Below are 24,202 nucleotides of genomic sequence, written 5' to 3'. Positions count from 1 at the left end.
GCAAGGGTGAGGAAACGCCAGGGGCCCGCACCCCGGTGCCGCGGCGGAGCCGGAGCCCGAGCCGGTGCCCAGCGCGGGGCGCATGCGCGGGAGCGGCGGCGGGCGGGAAGTCGCCCCGTGGGCGCGCATGCGCGGTGCGGCCCCCCTCGGCCGGCCGGGCCCCTTCGCCCGCCACCCGCCATCTTGCGAGGACCGGCGGGGGTATTGTCCGCCGCTCGGGCTCGGCGGGGCCGGCGGCGCTCGGGCTGCCCAGCCGCTGACGGGGCCGCGGGGCCGGCTCGGCGCGAAGAGCCGGGGCGGGCGGGGGCGGCGGCGGCGCCATGGAGGATGAAATGCCCAAGACCCTGTGAGTGGGGAGGGGGCGAGACCGCCTATTGTTCCCGGCTCCGCGGGGAGGGGCGGCCCGGGCTCCCCTCACGGACGGGCCCGCGGGCCCGGCCGGCGCGATCGGGCCCCGCCAACCGCAGCGGCGGCTGCCCCGGCCCCTCAGCCGCCCGCCGGGCCGCGCTGGCGGCTGCCCGCTCCCCTCAGGGCGGCCCCGGAGAGCCGGAGGGGGCGACCCCGGCCCCCGCCCCCGCCTGAGCCCGGCGGGGGCCACCGGCCTAACCCTCCACGCTGGGGGCGTCCCCCGGGCCTCTTCAGCTCGGCCCTGGAGGGCCGGGCCCGGGGCGCTGTGTCCCCCCAGCTCGGTTCTGGAGTGTCAGGGCGATGTGTCCCCTCCAGCTCACCCCTGGGTGCCCCCCGGCACGGCCCTGGAGGGCAGGGGCCGGGGCGATGTGCCCCCCAGCTCGGTTCTGGTGGGAAGGGGCCGGGGCTGGGGTGATGTGCCCCCCAGCTCGGCCCTGGAGGGCAGGGGCCGGGGCCATGTGCCCCCCAGCTCGGCCCTGTGGAGTGTCAGGGCCATGTGCCCCCCAGCTCAGCCCTGGAGGGCAGGGGCCGGGGCCATGTGCCCCCCAGCTCGGTTCTGGTGGGAAGGGGCCGGGGTGATGTGCCCCCCAGCTCGGCCCTGTGGAGTGTCGGGGCGATGTGTCCCCTCCAGCTCACCCCTGGGTGCCCCCCAGCTCAGCCCTGTGGAGCGTTGGGGCGATGTGCCCCCCAGCTTGGTTCTGGAGGGCAGGGGCCAGGGCAATGTTGCCCCCCCGACCCCCTGCCCATTTTCGCAAGCATCCGGCTGGATTGTCCCATCTGGGGGTTGTGTTGGCTCCGTCAGCTCGGGGGGTGGGGTGGGGCGGGCTGGTGCCCCGCTGCCTTGTAGCAGCTCGATAGAAATAAAGGGGGGGGGGCGTTGCCCGTGAAATCGCCACTTGTCCAAGTGTTCAAAGCACACCGCGAGCCTCTTTATTTCCCAAAGAACTAATCGTAGCTGCAGGGCAGCTCCTCGCCTCGTTAAAAATCGTAAGTGGGGTTCCTTTAATTACCAGCAACTTTCCCGGTGGCTGTCAAGAGGGATTTGGACTTTGGGTCGGCTCTTGCTCCTGCAGCTGGCCGTGCTTGAAAGGCGCGGGGGAGCCTGTGCGTTCCTGTCCTGTTCTCCAGCAGGCGTTATCTGGAGTGATTTCCCTCCTCTGGATCGGGGAAATCACAGACTCCACTCTTTCTCTTCCACCCCAGCGTAAGCTGCGAGCTCTGTTTCAGTGCAGGCATTGAGGGGAGGAGAGACGGAAGGGAGAGGGAATCTTTCCAAGGTGAAGGGAAAATTTTGCCCTTGGACAGTGGCTGCACTTACCCCAAGGTTTGATAAATGACTTGGCTGAGCAACTGCAGGAAAACAAAACTCCTACGTGACTTTTGCCAGCTCCTCTGGTCCAGGCTTTCCCGAGTGGTAAACACTCTGTCCGCCTCCTTGAGTGTGTACGTACAATCCCGTTGTCTTTCTGGCACGTGCGTTTTTGGAACTATTCTCGGCATCTGCAAACATGGTCAGACCTGTTGGCATATTGGCCTGTTTATTTAGAAAAATGTTTTCCCCCACCCACTCCCAACAAAGTTTTGGCTTGGGGTCTGGTGGTCTCGGCCGTACGGGGCGTCCCCTCGAGGGAATGAATTACCTGTCCCTGAGCACGTGCGGCTGGTCGCGCCAGGTTTCTGTGCTGCAGAACCGAGAGCGTTGAGCGACGCACCAAGTGTCTTTGAAGAGCTCTGAGTGACTTTCTCAAGTCATCTGGAGGATGGTGCCACGAGCAGAATTTCACAGATTGGGTTTACAATGAGCATCTTGCGCAGCTGAAAGTAATCTCTTTCCAGCTGGGGCCTGAAGTCTGTGTTAAATATTTGCTCGCCCGAGGATTTCTGTAGGTAGTGCTACAGAAACCCCATCTGGGTGCAGATTACGGGGCTGCCTCCTCGGTTGCCTCGTGTGGCTGCGTCGTGAGGGGCCACCGAGGTGGTCTGCGACCCGCGTGCCTTTTCCGTTAGTTCCTTTTAGCATGTTTTAAGTCGTCTTTCTGGAATGGATTCCAGACGTGGGAAGTAACTTCTTGGTTTTGCCATTTCCATGTAACCTGTTTCTTTGAAGGGAGCTGTTAGAGCCTTGGCGTTCCGAAGCGTGTTAGGAGCTGTATTACTTATGTAAATGATTTCCTGGATAGGCAGCTCATTTTCACGTGGCCCATTACCTTCCTTGAAAGCCACTCTTCAGCGGCAGAGATTATAAATTTGCAGAGCGGTTACAAGGCAGACAGTGTGTTTGAATTCACAAAGACCTCTTGTTTTGTATTTTTCATGTTTTTCACGTAGATGCTTGTGGAATACACGTACTTCTAATTTACCTTGTACAGCTAAAAAGATGCCCAAGAGCCAACACCCGATAGTTCGGCATCGTTTTTCCAGAAGCCGTACACTGATGTCTGCAGTGAATAAATGGAGCTGTCTGCATCGTTTGCCTCGTAGAGCGTAGTCCTTCGTCTGCAAAGAAACGTCGACTGACTCATTAATGAGACTCCAATTAGCAGGAAAGAGAGGGATGGGAAGGGTGCAGGAAGCAAAACTGCCACTCAGGAGAGGTCTCCTCCTGTGTTAGGTGGTCCTGCTTGGCAGGGTCACTTCGGCACATGGTTATAGCTGGTCTGGGACAAGGTCTGGGGGTGCTGGACCCTGCCGGTGTGTCGGCCACAGACCGGGAGCTGCGGCGAAGCTCCCCGGAAAGATTCGGATGGTCAAACAGCTCGAATATAGCTGTTTCTCCCTCCTGTTTTTTAGTGTTTTGCAGAACGCTCTGGCTCTGCGTGGCGGTACTGCTTGCCTGGCTGTTAGGGGATGTCTTGACCATGTCTGACAGCACCGTGGGGCTGTCAGAGGTCACTTTACTTGTGAATCCTGCTTTTTCCGGCTAGATCCAGTGTAAAGGTAGGGAATGCCTCAGGAGATGCCTGTCTGATTATCGGGGTGAAAATCCAGCGTGCGTGCAAAGGTCAAGGTGCAGGCACCCTATCTAGGAAACTGTCAGTCGCAAATAAACTGTTAATAAACTTAGACCTAGGAGGTCACCTGCGAGCCTCATCACTTTAGTGCCTTGGCTTACTCATTATCCAAACTGCAATAATATTTTTTTAACAAGAGAGATAAAAAAAGAAGCCTTGCTAGCTATGGCTCTGGCTTGAACCGGGGAGAATGCCTGGGTGTTATTGAGCACAAAGTTAATTGCCTTAATGAAGCGTGCTATCTCCTCCTCTGCTTAAGAAAACCTTGTCAGTTTTGTTGAGCGAGAGGATACCCGTGACCGTTTGATTCGTGTGTTTGTTTTAAAAAGGAGTACAATTCTGACTCCGACCTAAAATAGTTGCTCAAGTTATTAATACAGAGCTTGCGGGGTCATTGCTGACAGCAAAACAGAGGCTGTGTGTCTGGTTCCCCCGTTCTCTCCTGTGCTAAACCAAACGCTGGAGCGTATCCATCTCTCCGGGAGGGCTGTTCGCAGCCTTGTGTCAACAGAAGGAGGGTGAGAAATCCTCGTTTTGCTGCCTCGTTGTTTTCTTACAACATCTTTGCGACTCTTGCACCCAGGCAGGGAAGATTGTGGTTTTATTGACGTGGTTTCAGCGGCGTGACTTGGCCGAGGTCTCGTTGCGGAGGCCGCGGTTTGCCACATAACGTTCCTCTGTGGAAAGGTGCTGCCACACCTTTGGAGCTGAGGTTTCTCTGTGTGCTTTTTTTAAAAATCCCGTGACTTGGGCTGAACAAGAACAACAACACAACCCACCTGTGGACCAAGGATGATCCTTGTTGCTGAGCGTGCCGAAATCCCAAATCAGAGCAGGCCTTTGGGTTCTGTTGGTGCTTGAGGAGGCTGATCTTTCACGTGGAGGAGGAGCGGGCAGTGCCTGCACTTGAGCACGTTTGCCCTCGGTCGTTTCAGGCAGATCTAATGCTTTCGAACGATGAGTCCTTTTTTTAAAAAGGCATTGACTGAATGTTGTGTAACGTGCTGGCTAAACACCAGGCCGAGCCTCTCGGGCAGCGAGGGAAACGGTGCTCGGTGAACGGTGGCCACGTGCCGTTACTGGAACCGCTGTTTCTATAGGGGATGACCAGTTTGGCAGGTCGAGTTGTCTGTATTTGGCTTTTCCGTTCCGCTTTGAACCAGGGCGCGATTCCAGAAACGCGGACCGTGAGTGGGACTGAGGACAGGTGCCGTGACTTGACTGCCTGCTGTGACTTGCCAGGATACAATCCTGCCACGTGCTTTGTTTTGTCGTCCTGACCTGGGGGGGGGTTTGAGTGTTTGGGGAACAACTTTGGGCTGTGTTTGCTCTGCTACCGCTGAGCAGAAGCATTGGGATGGCTTCTAACTGTGTGTATTTGATCCTATAGATACGTGGGGAACCTGTCAAGAGATGTGACCGAAGCTCTAATCCTCCAGCTGTTCAGCCAGATCGGACCCTGCAAAAACTGCAAAATGATAATGGATGTAAGAGCCTCCACCTAATGATTTTCACATTTCTTGTAGCTAACTGCTTTGGGCCATACTGGCGTGTTTAAGAATTCCCCTTGAAATACGGCGCGACCGCATGAAAGGGATGTAGTAAGGCTGGAGATGGCAGTCGTGTACTTTTGGCATCATTTCTAGCTTGTATCCGACATGAAATTTAAGGATGGGGGGGATGTCGCGAGAGGAAGAGAACAGCTTAGCATACATGGGTGTCGTAGATGAGGTCTGAAAAGTTCTTTGCCACACTTTCACCTTTCTAAAGCAGAACTGAAACCTCCTGGAGCGTCATTGAGTGCATTGACCATGGTCCCCACGTAGAATAAAAAATCCTGTCCGTTCCGAGACGTTTAGATGTTACGAGTAAGGAGCCGAGCAGAAGAGCGAGAGTGTGGTTTGCAGGGGTTTGTGTCAGTCATCCTTTGCTTATTTCTTTTATCAGACAGCTGGAAACGATCCGTACTGTTTTGTGGAGTTCTATGAGCACCGGCACGCGGCTGCAGCGCTGGCTGCTATGAATGGCCGGAAGATAATGGGTAAGGTAAGCTGTCGTGTCTACAGGGTGAGTTGGAGTTGGAAAAACAGGCTCTCTCAGGTGGTGCGGGTGCAGCATCACTTGAGACCAAGTGGATGCGCCGCAAACGTTAGCCGCTTTGTTTGCACAGTGAAGAGGGAAAGCTCTTTAGGCTGTTGTGGGAAGAATGCGGAGGGAGGTGGGAATGTAGAACTGGGAGGGCTCAGAGACAGCGGGCAGAACAAGTATTTTAACCCTGCTGACCTTATCAGGGTAACGTTCCTCTCTCCCCACCCCTGCCCAAGAGCCCACCCGACCAAACCGAATCCCCAGACCAGGTCTGTTTGCCCATCTTTGCTCTTAACCCATGCAACGCCGTTTGGAAGGATGAACCCTCTCCTTAAACTGGAGCATTTGCCCCAGACTCACGCGTCTGATGCCCCCGTAGCGTCAGAACTCGGTGCCGGAGGGCCCGGAGCTTAGCTGGGATTTGCTCGATCTAACATGAGCGACTGACGTTTGCAGGAGGTCAAAGTGAACTGGGCGACGACCCCCAGCAGCCAGAAGAAAGATACCAGCAGTAAGTGTCGCTTACACTTTGAGTACGTGTTTGATTTCTACAGTTAGTTTTTAAACATAAACAGTAAGCATCGTACAATTATACGCAGTAATGTTTTGATCGTAATCCTAAGATATTATGTCATGTGTTTGTGTTAATAAACTTAAGAACAAATCTAATCTTTGTCATCAGGTAGTACCGTTGTCAACACACAGCGTTCACAAGGTAATTGTATCTTCTTAAACATAAAATGAAATCTCTCCAGGGTATTCACTAACCACCCGAAGCTATGTATGGGGTTTTTTTTGTTCATTGTGAATTTATTTTTCTACAGAAAGACTTCCCTTTTGCTTCCCTGTAGCATCACAAAATGATCTAGCATCCACCGTTTAGCTCTGGCGCTAACTGTTCCGAGCACAATTGTAAAAAAAAAAAAATAAAAAAATCCCCTGCACCCCTTGCCCCCTGCTGTGGGGGCAGAATAGCCGGCTCCCTGTGAGCCTGCGGTCTGCGCTCCCACAGACAGGCTCCCTGGGAGCACCCAGACCGTTTCCAAAACGGGACTTCGTGGCGAGCCCACGGATTGCTGCTGCTCTCAGCAAGCTCTGAATTTCTGCACCCGAGCATCCCCCAGAGCTCCGTACGCGCTGCAGCACAGCGCTGGGGCGGTACGTCTGGCAGTGTCTGACTGTAGCGGCAAATTCCTTAGATCCAGGATGCTTTTGTTTCTCTTTGGTGCCGGTGTTTAGTGGCTCTGATGTCAACCGAAGGGCTGACTCTTCCCGTTCTCTTACTTTCAGTCTTAGTTCACTTGCACGTGGATTCACGCGCACTTGAGTTCACGTGGATTCACGCCGTGTGTTGGCTGGGCAACCAAAACGGTTGGGTTTTGCGAGCTCAAAGCCTTTTTAACGGCAAACTGTGGCAGTGCAAGGTATTTCTCTGCTTTCTTCTTCACGAGCTATGGGGTTAAGCCGGACGCTGTGGCTCGGTTCGAAACGTGCCCTGCTCTAGCGTGAGCGTCACCCTACATTTCTTGACATTTTTGAACAGCAGCGATCGCCTGCTGTGTCAAAGCTACCCAGAGAGTAGCCTACCAAGAGAGAGGGTTTCATGTAGTCTTGGCACCTTAAGGAACTAGTTTAAGACTTCGTACAGTAAACGCTGGCAGGTCTTAAAAGCATTTTCTAAAATACCAAACGTCAATGCCGTGCACCGCTGTAGTATCCTTAAAATCACTGACTTTGTAGCGCTGCCAAGCAAAGGATCTGCTAAGAACAGCAGTAAAGCCTGTTTCGTAGTGAGCTCTAGTCTTCTCGTAGTTTTTAATAGTAGCTGGAAAGCTGTACTCTGTGAGATGGCCGTGCTCTGTGTGCGCGTGTTCAGGGGTCGTCTTCAAACATTAAAATCCCTTTTTTTTTTTTTTTTTTCCCCCCCCAAAAAGACCATTTCCATGTCTTTGTCGGAGACCTCAGTCCAGAAATTACAACTGAAGATATAAAAGCCGCTTTTGCACCATTTGGAAGAATATCGTAAGTAATTTCTCAGGGCGAATGACCTAAAAGTTATCTCTCCTAAACGGAGGAGCCTTATGTTTCAGTAAGTAAAAAACAGAGAGTTGTGGCGGTGCAGGAATTCATCTGTTGATACAGCGACTCGAGTCCGAACGGCCAGGCTTTGAGCAGGGATGCATAACCCAGTTCCTCTGCAGTACTTTGTTCTGCTTTCCTAGAAAAGTTGCAGCCCACTCGCTTTGGCTTTATCGTCCTTGCCTCATTTGGCAAAGCGACGCCGGCACAAATTGACTCCTAAACCCGGGGTTTGCATTTCCCTGGCCCACTCAGCGAGCGGATCGACGTCACGCTGCACAGGTTGTGACTGAGTCCGTTGGCACGTTCACGTTTTGCGAGGCTTTGGATTTTTTGTTAGCCGGGACGTGCCGGCCACTGGTAGCCAGTGTCTTTTTTTGTTTGTTTGGTTGTTTTCTTTTTTTTTTTTTTTCAGTTAAATTCCCATGTCCCGTGAAATGCACCTTTTCTTATAGCACAAGACTCGGTGGGGCACCCAGAGGCTGCAGCTAGAGTGGCCTCGAAGCGTTTGGTGCTGGGTCAGCGTCAGCCCTTGACCCGAAGGGCTTGCCCAAACCCGCGGGGTGTCTCGGGTCAAGGAGTTTTGCTCATCCCAGCGGTGCAGAGCGACGGTGTAACAAGCGACCGCGTTACAAACGGGGAGCAGTGCTCGCAGGGCTCCTCTGCCTCCTAGCTTGTGCTATTCAGGGTGTAGCAGAGTAAGGAGCGGTTCGTTCACTCCATCCTCCCAATGTAAACCATTAATTTTCCTTGTAGTGTTGTCTGTACTGGACATTGAAGTTTCTTGATGGTGATGTAAGAGAACATAGAGTGCTTTGGAGTGTTGTGTAGTGAAGCGTTTAATTGAAGTAAGTTTGTTTTTTGTTGTTTTTTTTTTCCCCTCTCAGAGTCCAGTGTATTACTCTCTCAATGCCAGCTTGATTTCCTTTTATGATAAGGTTTAAAAAAAGAAAAAAACCCACCAAATGTGATCTGAATGTGACTTGCTTCAGATGACTGTAATGCTTGACTGCATCTTTTATAACTGCCACCCAGGAAACGCAGAGGGTCGGGCTCCTAAGGAGAGGCCGTTTATCCCCTGGCCCGGTGCGGTCCGGGTGGAAGGGACGAGGGGCTCTAAAGCTGGAATGAGTGCGAGAGGGAGGCAGGAGTAGACGGCTGCGTTGGTGGCGCTGCGGTGGAGCTGTGAAAGGCAATTTCCCCTAACTCAACATTAGGTGACAGTTGAGTGGACAGCCCACCTTTAACAGATGACACCCCCCACCCCCCAAAAAAAATCAACCCTGAGCCTGAAGCAAAAAGTAACGCCTGAACGTCAGCTGGGGAAGCACAAAATCACAGCGAGCACCGGTCTGCGGTCCGCATTTCTGGGGCTGTGCCCATTGTCCCCTCTTTCCTAGAAGAGCTTTCTGGGTGCTGAGCCGTTGCTGCGTGGTGGTGGCGGTGGTGACGGGGAGAGGGGAGCGATGCTCTGGCTTTTGGGGTACTCAGTGCATGGCTAGAGAGCTGACCCGTGGAAAATTCCCGGTTTGCCCTGGCTCACGCTGACTGTTCAGAATGAAACTCCAGTTCTTTTCCTCCCACAAAAGCAGTTGATTAAGAATTGTCCCTGTAATGACTCTTTCAAACTCTTGTTCCAAAAGCGAGGGGTTAAATAAAGCCAAAGGGACCTAGAATTTTCTGCTCGTTTAAATTTAAACCTGGAAAAGTATTACTACTGTCTCTTAAGCGGTTGAATGAAGTTACTTGATTTTACCTGTTCTTCATCAGTGACTGGCTTCTGGAAATGTGGTGCAAATGGAATATTTCCTGATACTTTTTTTTTTTAATATTGTCTTTATTGGTGCTAAACTGAACTTTTTTTTTTTTTTTTTTAAATGACACCGAGGTTGACCTACTGCATGATTAGCGCATAAGAAATTTTGGTAATTCTGTGCATCTGGATTTTTTTTAATCACTGTAAAAGCACACTTTTCATTGTGGTTTCCTTTTATGCTTGCTGTACGCATGTTTTCACCTGTTCTTAAGTCTTTATTTTCAAAGTTTTCGGTTGAGGGTAAGTAGAGATGAGTTCCCCTCTCCCTTCCCTCCCCATAGGCTCTTCAGAGCAAACCTATCTAAGCTTAACAAAGTGGCTCTTCTCAGGCAATTTGTAACACACCACCCAAATTCGGACCTAACCCAGCAAGGGGGCAAGAAAAAGGGGGGAGGAGGAGGTGGGGGGATGTCTCACAAAGAGGAAAGAAAGAAACATTTCTGCCGTAGCTTTGGGAGAGGTGTTTTCCTCGGGCCTTCGGCAACAGCGCTGCGGGTACCAGAATGAGACTCACGATGCATTTGCCGTTACTGTGAGGCTTAAAAAAGAAACACCCGAGCGTAACGAACCTTCTCTTCATTGTGACTTTTCTCGCCAGTCTGGGAATGCTAAATGTTGTGCACATGTTAACGCTAGTTCCTCTGAACCCTGTTATTTTATACAGCCGTAAGTTACGTTGCATGACTTTCTGACTGGTTTTATGTTGTCATTGCTGTTCATTTAATGCCTGTACGTGTGGGGCGAAGGAGGGGAGGAGAGGGTGGCTCGCTCCTCGGCGAACTCGTTCACAAATTGCCTGAGAAGCGCTGTAGAGTGGTGTTCCACGAGTGGGGTTTAGCTCTTGTAGCTGGGTTCTCTTTTTTAACTCAATCTCAAATAATAGGGCTCTGGTTATTTTGCAGAGTGGCTCTGAAGAATGGACAGAATTGCCATGGCTAACTACAAGCTACAGTTCACAGTGGACAAACGTTGTAGTTTTCTTATTTACTTTTATAAATTCTATAATTTTTTTTGCCTTTTTTTTTTTTTTTAATATCTTGTAGTTTCCAATCAGTGCTGTATGATTGCTGTTGTACAAATGCAGTATAAATGTGTAATATGTAGTTTAAGACATGAATGTTTCGGTGTTTTATTTTCTTCAATAATTTCTGAACATGTCAATCTCTCAAAATTTACAGCTGCCCACAGTCCAAAAAGGGGGTAACGAATTGACCTGAGAAAATTAAAGAATTCAGTTAACAGGCGACGTATGCCTTTTAATTCCTATCTTTTTTTTTTCATTTTTTCTATTTAATATTTTGAATGAGTAGGTAGAATGTGTTGGCAAATAGCGAGTTTAAAAATTGCATGGTTAAAGAGAGCCATTCAGCTAATGTTAGTCAGCTCGGTGCCTTAAGTGATTCTTTTGAATAGCTGCTTTGACCATGCTTTGTGTCTTTAACAGCCTGTAAAAGCATTTTGAAGCGGGAGCCAACTGTATAGTACATACGTTTGTTAGAGAAGCTATTGATTTGCATGTTTACACAATTAAGTTTTAATTTTGCTACTACCTGGCAGAGCGTTAGTAAAGTTCTGTGTAGAAGAGAAGCCTTTTGCTTTGACTGTGTTGCTGGTGCAATATAAACAGTTGACGTTAGTAAAGGTGAAACGTGAAAAAATAAGCTGTAAACGCGTGACTCGAGTTGTCGTTGTGGTCGGGTCGCCTTTCGAAGGCACTGAGGTGCCTCTCGATTCTGCTTTTTTAGAGACGCGCGTGTGGTTAAGGACATGGCGACGGGCAAATCTAAAGGATACGGCTTCGTTTCCTTCTTCAATAAATGGGTAAGCTGCAGCGCCGGCTCGAGCACCCCGTGCAAAGCAGACGATGACTTTTCAGCATCATCAGTCCCGATCTCTGCCCGGCTTTGCTTTCCCTGTCGAGGGGGAATCTTTTCTCTCGTATTTATCGAGACGCTCTGCCGTTGCTTTAGCGTTTCTATCTAACGCACGTGGCAAGTGACACCCGGACGAGCGATGTGCAGCCGTGGCAGAGCGATGGGAGCTCTGGCGTATAGCGGGAGGGTCTTGGGTGCGCCCAGTGAGCGTCCTTCGTCCTCCCTAAATCAGCTGCTTTTGAAGTAGGATTTTTTACGGCGCGCTGCAAGGGTCAGGCGGGGTGGGAGCGTGGCGGTGTCATTCATTTGGCTCTGCCTCGGAAGGATGCGATGCCGACGGTGGGGTTTTCTTCTCTCCCCCTCTCGCGGGCAGGACGCAGAGAACGCTATCCAGCAGATGGGCGGCCAGTGGCTTGGTGGAAGGCAAATCAGAACGAACTGGGCGACGAGAAAACCTCCGGCTCCAAAGAGTACATACGAATGTAGGTTCTGGGTTATCGGCAAAGCTTTGCAAACCTCCTGCCGTGCACGACAGGGCAAGCTGCGAGCCTCGGAGGTGGTGGGAGAAGGGAATGCGGGTGCGGAAAGGGGCTCAGACCCGAGCAAAGCAGCTTCCTTAGCTGTGGCACCACTGCAGGGGGAGGATTTTTTGCCTTCTGCACACTCTTAAGCCAGAAGCTCGCTTTCCCTCCGGACAGCCGGACAGAAAAAGTCGTTTTTAACTTTGCTTCCTCGCTTTTAGGGCTTTCTGTTGTGAGACCACATCAAAGAAAGCATTTCCATCGGGGGGATTCTAAAATAGGTCGATCAGACCTACCTGATAGGTGTTTGCAGCTTGCGCTCAGCGTCTCGTGCCAGGCAGGATTAAATTGCCACATGACGTGTGTCCCATCCACTGAAAAGCTCTGTAAAAATATGTTGGGGGTTTTTTTGTTGGTTTTTTTTTTTCCAGCCAACGCCAAACAACTGTCTTACGACGATGTGGTCAATCAGTCCAGCCCCAGCAACTGCACCGTGTACTGCGGAGGGGTGACTTCGGGACTGACAGGTACCGTGGCTCCGCAGTGCCGTGGCGTCTCTCCGAATAACGCGTCTCTCTGAGTAACGCCGCGGTCGCCTCATTTTGCCGCTCTGTCTCTTCCCGCTGCAGAACAGCTCATGCGCCAGACCTTTTCTCCCTTCGGGCAGATAATGGAAGTTCGAGTCTTCCCAGATAAAGGCTACTCCTTTGTACGGTAGGCTGGCCTGCGGGTTGCCTGTCGGTGGAATTAAGAGGAACGCTGGTTTCCGCGGGTTTTTGGTACGGGTGGGCGCGTGCCGGAGCGGAGAGCGTGCTTTACAGCAGCTTTCTCTGGCAACAGCTCGCTCCGAGGAGGGAGTTAGGGCACAAGAAGGAAAAACCCCTTAACCCAGTCAAACCAGGCGCAGGGCCCTTCATCGCGAGAGATCTCCGTCTGCTCCTCTGGGGTGATTCACAGCGGAGTTCCCGAGGCAGATGGTCGGCTTGGAGAGTGTGGCCCAGAAGAAGCATCCTCATCGCTTTGTTGATGAGGCTCCAGATAATAAAAAACACGTCGTAAACATATCCGCTCTCCTTGCCACTGAATTTTCCCATTTGTTTAGGGAGACTGATGACAGAGGGGGAAAGCAACTGTAGCCTGGGGGTCCCTGCCACCCGCGGTGGGCCTGATGAGAGGGAGTCTCCACAGTGGGGCAGGTGTTCCGACAGAGCCCCGACTGGTGCTGAGCTGGCGGGGGCTCTCGGGGTTACTTCTGGCCCAGCGAGTTGTTCCTATCGGCCCCGCTTGTATTTCCACAGGTTTAATTCCCACGAGAGTGCCGCACACGCTATTGTGTCCGTCAACGGGACGACTATCGAGGGACACGTGGTGAAGTGCTACTGGGGCAAGGAGACACCGGACATGATCAGCCCGGTCCAGCAGGTTGGAGCTTCTCTGCTAATTAGTCTTCGCTAGAAACCCCTTAAGCGGCCGTGAAATCTGCGCACCTGCTGCTTAGAGGCTTGGCGCAGCGCGTGGCACGGCTTATTTCATCAGAGCGTATTTCTGTGAAGTAGAATTGAAGATTTTAAGTGCCTTGGACTCTTGTGCGATGTAAAATTCCAGAGAAGGGTCGCAAAATACCACTTGGTCCATGGCGCGTCCTTTCTGGCGCAGGGGGCTGGAGCCGCCGCTCCGTTTCCCTGGATTTCTGTGGGTATTTTTGAGATGACGGTGGCCCTGGGGGGACGGTAACGAGGCGCTCCAGTAATTAAACGCTCGCTAACTCCAAAGGGGTCCCCAACCAAACGCCTGCGTGGCCGTTTTGGCCCCGTTGTGGCCAATTTGCGACTCTGCGGCGGCACGGGGAGGGCGCGATTCACGAGTTGACAGAAAAGTTGACAGAAATGGCCGCTTTTTCGGGCGCCACGTGACAGCCGGTTCTTTGCCCTCGCAGAACCAGATCAGCTACCCGCCGGCCTACGGGCAGTGGGGGCAGTGGTACGGCAGCGCCCAGATCGGTCAGTACGTGCCCAACGGCTGGCAGGTCCCCGCCTACGGGATGTACGGGCAAGCGTGGAACCAGCAGGGCTTTAAGTGAGTATTTGGGCTTTTTGGGAACGGGTTTTCCCCCTGGGGGAGGTGATGCTCCAAAACTGCAGCGCTCTAAAAGCCACCGGGACGTTCTGGGGAACGTTCGGATCCAGGACGGCCCTGTGCCGACAGCACCCAGCTCAGGCGACCCCCCCTTCTCCGTTAAACCCTCGTTAACCAACTCATTTGCCTAACGAACTGTTTCCGCCCTCTCCTCCGACAGCCAGACGCAGTCCTCGGCAGCATGGATGGGTGCCAGCTACGGCGTGCAGCCGCCGCAGGGGCAGAACGGCAGCGTGATAACCAACCAAACGGGATACCGCGTGGCGGGCTTCGAAACGCCGTGAGGAGAGGAGGACTCTTGAAACCTCGGGAGCGCCGCGGAGCCGTTATCGACCGCCACGATTGATCAGATCAGGCGTCAAGATACGATGTATTTATTTAAGAGAGAGAGAGAAACAAACGAAAAGCATTTTTTTAATCATGAAATTGTCATCCGCATTGTTTAACAAAGAAAGAAAAAAAGGAAAACAACAAAAAAAAAAAAAATCACACGAAACGAGATGCTGGATGTCTGCCAACTTTTGCCTTCTTTTTTCCTCCTTTATGTGTTTCTGAAGATCCACGTTTTTGAAACACAGCAAATGCAGGGACTACTGCCGCTGAAAATTGGGGCAGCAAATTGCACAACGTCGACCCCCCCCACCCCCACCCCTTGTTTTTGGTGTTTTTCTTTTCCTTCCCTGGGAAGTAGCGTGCCGTTCTCGTTTGCATTCCCAACCGATTCCAAATGTATTATCAAACCGTTGTATAAACCAACCAGAAGCCAAAAGCGGGTGAACCCTGAAGCCGCTGCGCCTTCAGCCTTCGCACCGTCTGTTTTAACAACAACAAAAAAACCCACCTAAGAACCTCTTGCATAAAACCTCCGTCTCCGCTTTTGTTACGCCGGGGTTTTGGGTTTGGTTTTGACGATAAATTATGAGTTTACATCCTTTTTTTTTTTTTTTTTGTATCTCAGCGTGTTTTTCAGGGTCGTCTTTGCCTTACGACGGGGGAAAAGGGGGACGAACGGCAGGACGGCGCCTGGCTCCCCTCGTCAGCGAGGATTCCCACCCTGGGACAGCAAAAAATCCTGTTACTAAAATGTGACAAAATTCCTACGAACCAGCCGGGTTGTTTTTGTTGTTGTTGTTGTTGTTGTTGTTTTTCGGGGTTGTGTTTGTTTTGTTTTTTTTTTTTTTACCGATTTCTACATTGACATGTACTGATTATGTAAAATATTTTAGCAAATTAATATTTTGCACAACCGTTAGCCACCTTTGTACGTTTCCTTATTTAAGGGTAGGACGGACATGAATTACGCCTCAAATCGTCACCTTTTTTAAATTTTTTTTTTTTTTTTGCATGTGGATATCAAATATACACTCTGGTACTTTTGGAATACAAAGTTCAGCCTGTTCTTTTTTTTTTAAATAATTGTGTTAAATTTCCCCTACCCCTTCTCTTTGTTTTTAAATAATTGGGTTAAATAATTGCGTTAAATTTCCCCTCCCCCCCCAAAAAAAAAAAAACAACCCACCTGCTGGTGCAGGGAGCGCCTTCCCTCCCCCCGGGAAGGTAGCCGGAGCTTTGCAAACTGGGGTTTTGTAGCGTTCGAGGGCGAAAACAACGTTTTATTGGGGGAAAAAAAGCTAAAAAAGGGGGAAATGGGGGGGAAAAGGGGGGAAATAGAAAAAAAAAAAGGGGGGAAAAAGAGGGGAAATGGGGAAAAATGACAAATGGAGGCACGTGTGCGCTTTTTGGCTCAGGCCGGGCCCGGGCGGGCGGGCAGCGGCTGCGGGGGGAATTCGGGGGGGAAAACGGGCGAAATCGGTGAAATGCGGCCGCGGGGGCTGCTGGGAGGTGTAGTCCGTGGCGCAGCGCCCCCTCCCGCGGACTGCACCTCCCAGCAGCCCCCGCGGCGTATCACATGGCAACGGCGAGCCAATAAGAGCGAAGGGGCGGGGCGCCATGGCGGGGCGGGGCGCGGGGCGCGCTGGCAGCGGTGCGGGCAGGAGCGGGGGGCGCGCGCTGCCGCCCAGGTAAGGAGGCGGGGGGGGGGGGGGGGGGCGCGCGGGACAGGAAGTGACATCAGAGCGGCGGGGAGCATGCTGGGAAGCCGCGAGCGCTGAGGGGCGCATGGGGGGGACACGCACACGGCGGGGGTGGGGGGTGGGGTGTGAAGGGGGGGGCGGGAAAACGGAGGCCTCCTCCCCCCGTGCTTTGAGTCGGCGGGGTGTGACGTCACGGCGACGCCACGGCAGTGACGTCAGCGGAGCGCACAGCCCAGGGGTGGGCGAGGCGCTGCGGTTGAGGCCGCTGCTGGAGGCCTGGCCCAGAGGGGGGGTCGGGGCCCGGCCGTGGGGGGAGCCGGGGCCTGGCCCTGAGGGGAGGCCCCGCAGCACCGGGGGGGCCCGGCCTGGCTCTTCATGCAGGGCCCAGGGCCGCGCTGGGCCTACCCTCGGTGAGGGGGATGGGCTGCTGGGCTCCACAACCCCCCAGGCCCTGCCTTCCCCCCCCACCGGGGGCTTGGCACAGCGCCCCACTGCCCTGAGCTGTGCCCTGACCCCTGCAGCCAGGCGGGGGGCTCATACCTCCCACCCCCGATGGATTCATCTCGCCTAAGTAACGGCTGAGGGGCTGAGCCTGGTGTCGGTCGCCACAGGAGCACCGGGAGCTGCCTTCCGCCATCCCGGCTCACATCTGCCTTCAGGCGCTCGGTGCTGATGGCTCCACGGGATGTCACACCCCCGGCACTTATAGTAAATGTCCCTTTGCCTCCTCCCAGGGTCCCCGTCTGGCGCCCGCTGCCCTCACTGAGCGCACAGGCTGACTTGATGTCTCAGCCGCTTGTGGCTCTTCACGCGGTGCCTGGTATTGCCCAAGGAAAGGAGTTTTGGTGGCGGTGAGGAGCACCAGGTGGAGCCTGGGACGAGCGAAGGGCTGTCCCATGGGATCGAGGGCAGCGGGGCCGCCCTCCCAGCCTGCCTCGTGCGCTGGGGACGGGGCACTGCGTGAGCCCGGACAGGGGAGAAACGCTCAGTGCTTCAGACAGCAGGGCCACGGGGCTGGCAGCTCCTCCGAGCACCGGGGTGCTCACCAGGAACCGCTGTCTGGCTCCTCGGCCACCAGCCTAGCACAGAAACCCAGCGTGGGTGGATCCCCCCCCCCCATTCACCCCGTTTCTGTCCCGTCCACGTGGGGTTTTGTCCCCACCGTCACCGCCTCAGTGGGATTTCTGCTCTGGTGTCTCTCTGGCACACTTGGCCAGTGCTCGGGGGGGCTGTGTGAGCTCCTTCACCCCCATGTTCCCCCCACAGCGGTGGGCAGGCCGCCCAGCTTTACCTACACCCCACGTCCTTTGTGTAGTTTTATTCACCCCCGGAGGGTGAGCCCGTGGGATAAGACTGGGAAGTAGCAGGGGATGGGCTCCAGGCTGGAAGTGTCGGGGTCCGGTGCTTCCAAGGGTGTCACTTTGTCGCTCTGTGAAGAGGCGCGCGGCGTCGCTTCGGGCCCCGGTTGCAAGGAAGGAGCGGAGGTTGCTGGCCTGGGACAGTGACAGGGTGGCACAGTGACCGGCAGGGCCTCCTGCTCATCCTGCCGGCACCCAGCAGTCGCTGGTTTCCCCCCCTCCCTCTCTCCCCACCCCCCACCCCCCATCTCTGCCACCGCTGAGGACTGAGGATGGCCACTGCCGGGACCTGTAGGTCTTAGCAGCAGAACGCCGCGTCCCCGCTGTCCCTCCCACCCCACCCGCCTCCCCAAGCTGTTAACTCAGCCCCCTCCCCAATCTCTGCCCTTTCAGGTTCTCTGGAGGATGGAGCCGGCATCGGTGAGGACCAAAGTGCCCTCGTTTCTGTCTGACCTGGGGAAGGCCACGCTCCGGGGCATCCGCAAATGTCCCCGCTGCGGCACTTACAACGGCACCCGCGGCCTGAGCTGCAAGAACAAGAACTGCGGGACCGTTTTCCGCTACGGCACACGCAAGCAGCCCAGCGTCGATGCCGTCAAGATCATCACCGGCTCTGACTTACAGGTTTATTCGGTGCGGCAGAGGGACCGGGGACCGGATTACCGGTGCTTTGTGGAGCTGGGGGTCTCAGAGACGGCCATCCAGACGGTGGACGGGACCATCATCACGCAGCTCAGCTCCGGCCGCTGCTACGTGCCCTCGTGCCTGAAAGCCTCCACACAAGGCGTGGTGGAGAACCAGTGCCAGCACGTCAAACTGGCCCTGAACTGCCAAACTGAGGCCACCCCGCTCACCCTGAAAAGCTCGGTGCTCAGCTCCATGCAGGCTTCGCCCGAAACCAAACAAACCATATGGCAGCTGGCGACCGAGCCCACGGGGCCGCTGGTGCAGCGCATCACCAAGAACATCCTGGTGGTGAAGTGCAAGGCCAGCCAGAAGCACAGCCTCGGCTACCTGCACGCCTCCTTCGCCCAGAAGATGAGCGCCAAGACGCTGGCGGACCACAGGTTCTCCTGCTCCTGCCAGGCTCTGAAGCCCAGCAAGGGTGGCCCTGCTGAGGAGGAGGTGCCGCCGTCACGCTGCATTCACTTCTTCGCCTGCATCTGCGCCTTCGCCAGCGACGAGAGCCTGGCGCAGGAGTTTGCCGACTTCCTCGCCTATGACTCCGGCGGTAGGTGATGCGCAGAGGATGTCGGCGAGGCCGATGCCACCCACTCGTGCTCTGGCAGCTACCTGGCTTTACCTGGGCTGCCCGTACACCCGTGGGTGCTTCGTTAGCCGGGGCTTTCGGTCCTGCCCCCTCCCTCTGCGAGCAGGGAGCTTTGTGGGGAGTGATCCCTCCCGGGCTGCACCTTGCTCCTGGCTCCCAGCGTGTGGGAGCAGAGCGGGGAGCCGGGGTGGGCACATCCCGCCGGGCTTCGCTGCGATGGGTGCTGAGGGCGAGTCAGGTCCCTCTCTGCGCTGGGAGCCACCAGGCGTCCTCTTCCCCCTGTGGGCCAGAGCGGTGCTCATTGTGAACCCCCCCTTTCCACAGCAGCCGCCTCTGGGGTTCGGTCCCCTGGGGGTCTGTGTACCCCGATAGGTGCCCTTGGGTAATTCTGCCCCGTCTTTAGGCACCCAAAGGTGAAAATCTGCCCTGAGGAGAGCGACCTGGGTGATGCGAGTGAATTAAAATCACCCCTTGCCTCGGTGTTTTCCCCCTAAAGCACGTCTGCAGGCCTGTGAGGGCTTTGGGGTTTCTCTGCAGGCGTTTGGGGTGTGCTGGGAGGTCTCGGGGTGGGGGAAGCGCCAGCGTGGGGCCAGGGATGCGAGACCCTCACGTCCCCACAGCGCTGGTGCACGTGGTTGAGCTGCTCTTAAGGACAGAGGCTTGTTTCTCCTAGGTCTGAAAGGGATGGCGGTCCCGCAGCTGGTCGGCAGCGCTGAATCCACGGCGCAGGCCGGGGAGGTGGCCGCTGCCAAGCCCAAGAAGAGGAAAAAGGACCCGGCGCCGGGTGAGCTGGAGGATCTGTGGGACGGGGCGGACACGGTCCGAAGCCAAAAGCCCTCACCCGGCGGGCAGGACCGCAGGAGGGGTGGCCCTGCCGGAATTGGAGCCGGCTGCGGGCCGTGCCCGGTGCCGGGTGGGCGCTTTCGGAGCGGCTCTGGGTGTCGGGCGCGCTCCTGCCCAGTCTGAGCAGGTCTTGTAGCGACCGTTAGTGGTGTTAAGGTGGGAAGAGCTGCGGTGACAGCCCACCCTAAGGCGAGAGGTGACTCCTCCATCCCGCCCGCTCTGCCTGCGGCAGGGTGCCCGCACGGGTGCCCGCGGAGCCCTGCGACTTGTGCACTGACGCTCTCTGAAACGATCCCTCAGGGGCGCAGGCGGCCAGCCCTCTCCTGGCTCAGGACCTGGCGCACAGCACCCCCAGGAGAAGCAGCCTGAAGAAGCCGGCCGTCGCCTCCTCGCTGAAAAGACAAGGTAAGCTTCGGCTCTGCCGGTGCGCCGGTGGTCGGGAGCGCGCGGGGACCGGGCAGACACCATCAGGGACCACGCAGATGCCTGTGGCCGTTCGCTTTGTGCTGCTGTCACCCCTGCAGGGGGGATGACCAAGCCCTCTCCATCCCTCGCTTGCTCTAGGCGGTGAAGTTGGGCTCCCTCGCTGTCGCCGGGAGCTGTGTGCAGCTCGTGTGGCTCTGCCTGGCCCTGGAAGTGGTGGGTTGTTAGAGAAGGACGATGCCGGTGTCCTCCCAGGGCAGCTCTTTGGTGGATTTCGTGGCGTGGCAAGCTTGAAGGAGTTGGCTCGTGGCAGCGCCAGCGCTGTCATGAGTGGACAGGTGTGACATTAACGTCTCCAGATACAATTAAGCGCCCTCCTGGACAAAACATACAGGCAAATCGGTTCAGGCGAAGTTGTGAGCTGGTCTCTGTTGCTTTTTGGCCACTGCTGATGTTTGCAGCATCTCTTGATGTCCAGAGCTGCTGGCAGGGGGACTTGTCACCAGAGTAACTGTGGTTTCTAGTGGCAGATCCTTGCTCGGAAGCACGGTCCGGGCTCTGGCGGGGTGCAGGGAGCGTGCCGGCGTTAAAGGCGATGGGAACTCGGGTGGCCCTGGCCACCTCGGGGAGACTGTCGTGGGCACACACGTAATACCTGTGGCGCCCGAGCAGGAGGCTGTGTGTCGGTACGTGGTTCTGTACGGTGTGTGGCGGGGGAGGGCTTAGTCCAACGCCACGAAAACCCGTGGGTTTTCCCAGCCACTCGGAGCCCTTTGGAGAAAGCCGCTCTCCGTGCCGGCTGCGGTCTGGGCCTGGGTTACGAGCCGTTGTGTAGCGCTTTGGTTCCTCTTAACGTTTAGTTTTGGCCTGGAAAAAGTGGTACTAATCGCTCGTTTCCCACCCACCCCTTTCCCTCCTGAGCTAGACAGAGCGCACCCGTCCCGCCCCGCAGCCCGCGATGGCTTGTGTTGCTCCCGCAGCCGCAGGTGTGCCCCGGGGGGGGCATGTCGGTGCCCTTGGGGGGGCCGTGGGGGTCCCTCCCCTAGGAACGGGTGCTGTGGAGGCGGCCACCTGGTGAGATGACAGTTGTAGCGAGGTGTTGAGGCTGCAGCTCTTGCTGAGAGCCGACGTGGGCTGTGGGCCGTTGCAGCCCTACGCAGCCCCGCGTTTCCGAGCCCGGTGGAGCGGAGAAGCTGAGCCGCCGGAAGGCCCGCGGCGTTCGCCTCTTCTCCTGCCGCCTTGCCGAGCCCTGTTTAACGCCGGCGTTGAGCTGAGCGAGTTACTTGTGCCTGTGCTGCCGGGGAAGCTCGCGCAGGTCAAGCGGGGAGCGCCGGGCAGGGGATTTCTCCCAGGCGTCGGGCTCGGCGCTCCGCCTGCGCGCCGCCGCCGGTTCTGACGTCCCCTCCTTTTGTGGCACAGGCTGCACCCAGCTGCTGGACGAGTCGCAGGTGACGCTCTCCTTCCAGGACTGGCTGGCCAGCGTCACCGAGCGCATCCATCAGACCATGCATTACCAGTTTGAGGGTAAGGCTTCGGGGAGCCTTTGGGCATCGCTCCCCTCCGTGCGCTGCCTCCGTCGTTAACGTGGCGGCAGCGTTAAGGAACCGCCAGCCCCGAGGGAGGCGAGTGCTTTCTCCAGCTTGGAGCGATGTTCTTTAGCCCTGGGAAGTTTCTATCAATTAGTGAGCTTTGATTTAATTTCTGCATGTGGATTTAACGCTTAGCAGCAGCCCGGTGCTTATGCTTATGCTGGGGAAGGGAGAAATTCCCTTATTGATACTTGATATTAAACTGCTTGGGGCCACGTGGGAGAGGTGGGACGCCTCGTGTGGCGTTAAATCAGTCTCAGACACACCGATAATCCACGTTTCCTCCCGTGGCCATCCTCCTCATCCTCCGCAGGCCCCACCACGCCTCGACGGCAGGACTGTGCTCAGCACGGGGCTCGTGTATAGCTACAGCTCGTGGCTACGACATCTGGGGGTGGGCTACTGCCCACTACGAGCAGCGTGGGCCTTGTGTGGGTGGCAGGGCACGTCTCCAGCCCACCCCCTGGCCGGAGGCAGCAGCTTGCGTCAGCTCTGGAAAGCTCCGTTCTGGAGACGGACTTGATAAATCTCTGGGCTGCTTCCTCCGGCTGGCCCCTGCTGCCGAGCAGCTGGGCTCACCTAAAGAGAGGGACCCCCAAAAATGCCTGAAGGGGAGCTGGAGCGCTCTTAAGTTTGTCACGCAAGACCCACACGTGACCAGCTGGCCCCGCAAAGTGGCACAGGGCGCAGGCAGGTCGGCTGAGAGCCACGGGCAGCTGTGCGCACTTGGTGGTCGGGCTCCGTGATCTCAAGGGGCTCTGAGAACCACAGAATCCTCGAGGTGGGACACTTAGGACAACAGTTTTGTCGCTCCCCGCAGCAGTGTCACCCCAGCTTTGCAGCGAGACCGAAAGCCTGGTGGGACACAGCCCGGCGGCCGCACGCCCCAGGGTGAGGCAGGCCGGGGCACGCGGGGTGACCGAGGGGCTGGGGGCTCTCGCAGGGGGCTGGGGCTGTTGCCTGGAGCACAGGGGGAGTCTCTGCTGGGAAAGATCCTAGAATATCCCAAGTTGGAAAGGATCCGTGAGGATCGGCGAGCCCGGCTGGCTGCTCCTCCCCAGGTGAGGTGTTGCTGTTCCGTTCTGCCTGGTAGAAGCGACGGGACCAGGCTGCGCAGCCGCGCGCGGGGCGTGAAACACCCAACCTGGGCAAATATTTTACCGAGAAGGGCGTCAGAGGCGGGCGGTGCTCTCCCTCCGCTGCTGCAGGCTCAAAACTCGAGTGGGGGGGGGGGGGGGGGCGTCACTAACACCGCAGCCCCCCCGCCTTCACCCCACGCCTCCCTCTTGGTGCCCGCACAGGCAAGCCGGAGCCGCTGGTGTTCCACATCCCTCAGGCTTTCTTCGAGGCGCTGCAGCAGAGGATCTCCAGCGGGAGCGCGAAGAAGAGGCTGCCCAACTCCACCACAGGTCAGCTGCACCCACGCCGGCGTGCGGGGCGTGCTGGGTGCCGGCCGCTGGGCCCAAAAACCAGCAACAGCAAGAAAAAAAAACAACAACAAACAAAAAAACCAAACAACAGTTCCACGCTCTCCCTTCTGGTTTCCAGCGGCTTTTCCCTGGGCTGCGGTTAAGGGGGGGGGGTCCTGAGCTGGGGGGGGGGGGGGGGGGGGCCCAGCCGCTGGCGTTGAGCTGAGCGGGAATAAACCCACCGAGACTTTGTTCCCCATCTCGGACCGGTTAACGGTTGGGTTTCATCTTCGGGGGCTTTTCCAACCGAAATGATTCGATAGGAGGTTAAACACCCCCTGGCAGCGCTGCGGGAGGACGGGGTCACCACCCCCGCTTGTCCCCCTCCATCTGTCTGTCACCAAAGAGCGGTGGCGGCGCGTCTGCGCCCCTTCAAACTCACCGGGTTGGCTTCATCGGTCAGTTTTATTATTTTTTTGTTTGTTTGTTTGATAATTCACTTTTATTCCGAGTCCCCCTGGCCAGGACGGCGCCGCGTGCTGGGGCTGCCTCCCGGCAAGGCTGGGCAGAGCCACCAAAGAGGAAGGGGGAGAAGGGGTCAGAAAGCCCCCCCAAGCGTCACGGCGAGCCCCCCCCCGCCCCCCCCTCAGCAGCCTCTCCCTCCCCGCAGCTTTCGTCCGCAAGGACGCCCTGCCCCTGGGCACCTTCTCCAAGTACACGTGGCACATCACCAACGTCCTGCAGGTCAAGCAGATCTTCGATACGCCCGAGGTAAGGGGGGGTGGGGTGGGGGGGGGGGCAGCCCAGCCCCGCTGCTGCGCCCCCTCCCACGCAGCCCCCTTACGCCAGCGCTCCCCCCTTGCCGGCAGCTGCCCTTGGAGATCACCCGCAGCTTCATCCAGAACCGGGACGGGACCTACGAGCCGTTCCGGTGCCCGAGGGTGGAGGTGGAGAGCATCGCCGAGGCCTACGGGCACGAGCGGCAGCCCCCCATCCGGCCCCTGGAGCTCAGGACCTTCCTCAAAGTGGGTGAGTGGGGCAGCCCCCCGCCCCGGGGAACGGCCCCCCCGCAGCCCCCCCGCTGGGCAGCTCCGCCTCGGGGTACCGGTACCGGGGCGGGAGCGCTGGGCCGGGCTGGGCTGGGCTGGGGGGGGGAACTGGGCTTGGGGGTGACTGGGCTGGGCTGGGGGTGGGGGGTGGGACTGGGCTGGGCTGGCGGGGGGAACTGGGTTTGGGGGGGACTGGGCTGGGGGGGTGGGAGCTGGGCTGGGCTGGAGCGGGGGGACTGGGCTGGGCTGGGGGGGGGAACTGGGCTTGGGGGGGACTGGGCTGGCTGGGGGTGGG

At 56.6% G+C, this 24,202-nt stretch overlaps 2 protein-coding genes across 8 annotated transcripts in view; both read left to right on the top strand.

The window, feature by feature from the left end:
* Window positions 1–150: 150 nt before the first annotated feature.
* On the top strand, window positions 151–15,185 carry TIA1 (TIA1 cytotoxic granule associated RNA binding protein). 7 transcript variants are annotated; one of them, XM_037371560.1, is made up of 13 exons: window positions 162–346; window positions 4,810–4,906; window positions 5,367–5,465; window positions 5,964–6,018; window positions 6,190–6,222; window positions 7,442–7,529; window positions 11,148–11,223; window positions 11,650–11,758; window positions 12,229–12,324; window positions 12,427–12,511; window positions 13,096–13,219; window positions 13,734–13,873; window positions 14,094–15,185. In XM_037371560.1, exons 1-13 carry the CDS (start codon window positions 321–323, stop codon window positions 14,215–14,217), a joined length of 1,152 nt encoding a protein of 383 aa, XP_037227457.1. In that variant the 5' UTR covers window positions 162–320; the 3' UTR covers window positions 14,218–15,185. The 7 variants fall into 7 exon arrangements, with proteins under 7 accessions (XP_037227464.1, XP_037227457.1, XP_037227458.1 ...); XM_037371561.1 differs by lacking the exon at window positions 6,190–6,222 and having other exon boundaries at window positions 166–346; window positions 14,094–14,217; XM_037371565.1 differs by lacking the exons at window positions 162–346; window positions 4,810–4,906; window positions 6,190–6,222 and adding an exon at window positions 8,343–8,434 and having other exon boundaries at window positions 5,367–5,460.
* A 715-nt stretch (window positions 15,186–15,900) lies between these two features.
* Window positions 15,901–24,202, top strand: part of C20H2orf42 (chromosome 20 C2orf42 homolog) — a 69,928-nt gene continuing 61,626 nt past the window's right edge. Inside the window, exons 1-8 of the mRNA XM_037371855.1 lie at window positions 15,901–15,954; window positions 17,718–18,555; window positions 19,268–19,378; window positions 19,738–19,842; window positions 21,280–21,384; window positions 22,751–22,858; window positions 23,529–23,629; window positions 23,728–23,965. Coding sequence (XP_037227752.1) covers window positions 17,730–18,555; window positions 19,268–19,378; window positions 19,738–19,842; window positions 21,280–21,384; window positions 22,751–22,858; window positions 23,529–23,629; window positions 23,728–23,965 — 1,594 coding nt within the window. The 5' untranslated portion in view covers window positions 15,901–15,954; window positions 17,718–17,729. The remainder of the gene's footprint in view (window positions 15,955–17,717; window positions 18,556–19,267; window positions 19,379–19,737; window positions 19,843–21,279; window positions 21,385–22,750; window positions 22,859–23,528; window positions 23,630–23,727; window positions 23,966–24,202) is intronic.

This window comes from Falco rusticolus, chromosome 20 (assembly GCF_015220075.1).
Source record: "Falco rusticolus isolate bFalRus1 chromosome 20, bFalRus1.pri, whole genome shotgun sequence".
NCBI classification, from domain to species: domain Eukaryota; kingdom Metazoa; phylum Chordata; class Aves; order Falconiformes; family Falconidae; genus Falco; species Falco rusticolus.
The sequence above is the reverse complement of the archived record's forward strand: the minus strand, read 5'-3'. Positions and strand labels throughout refer to the sequence as shown.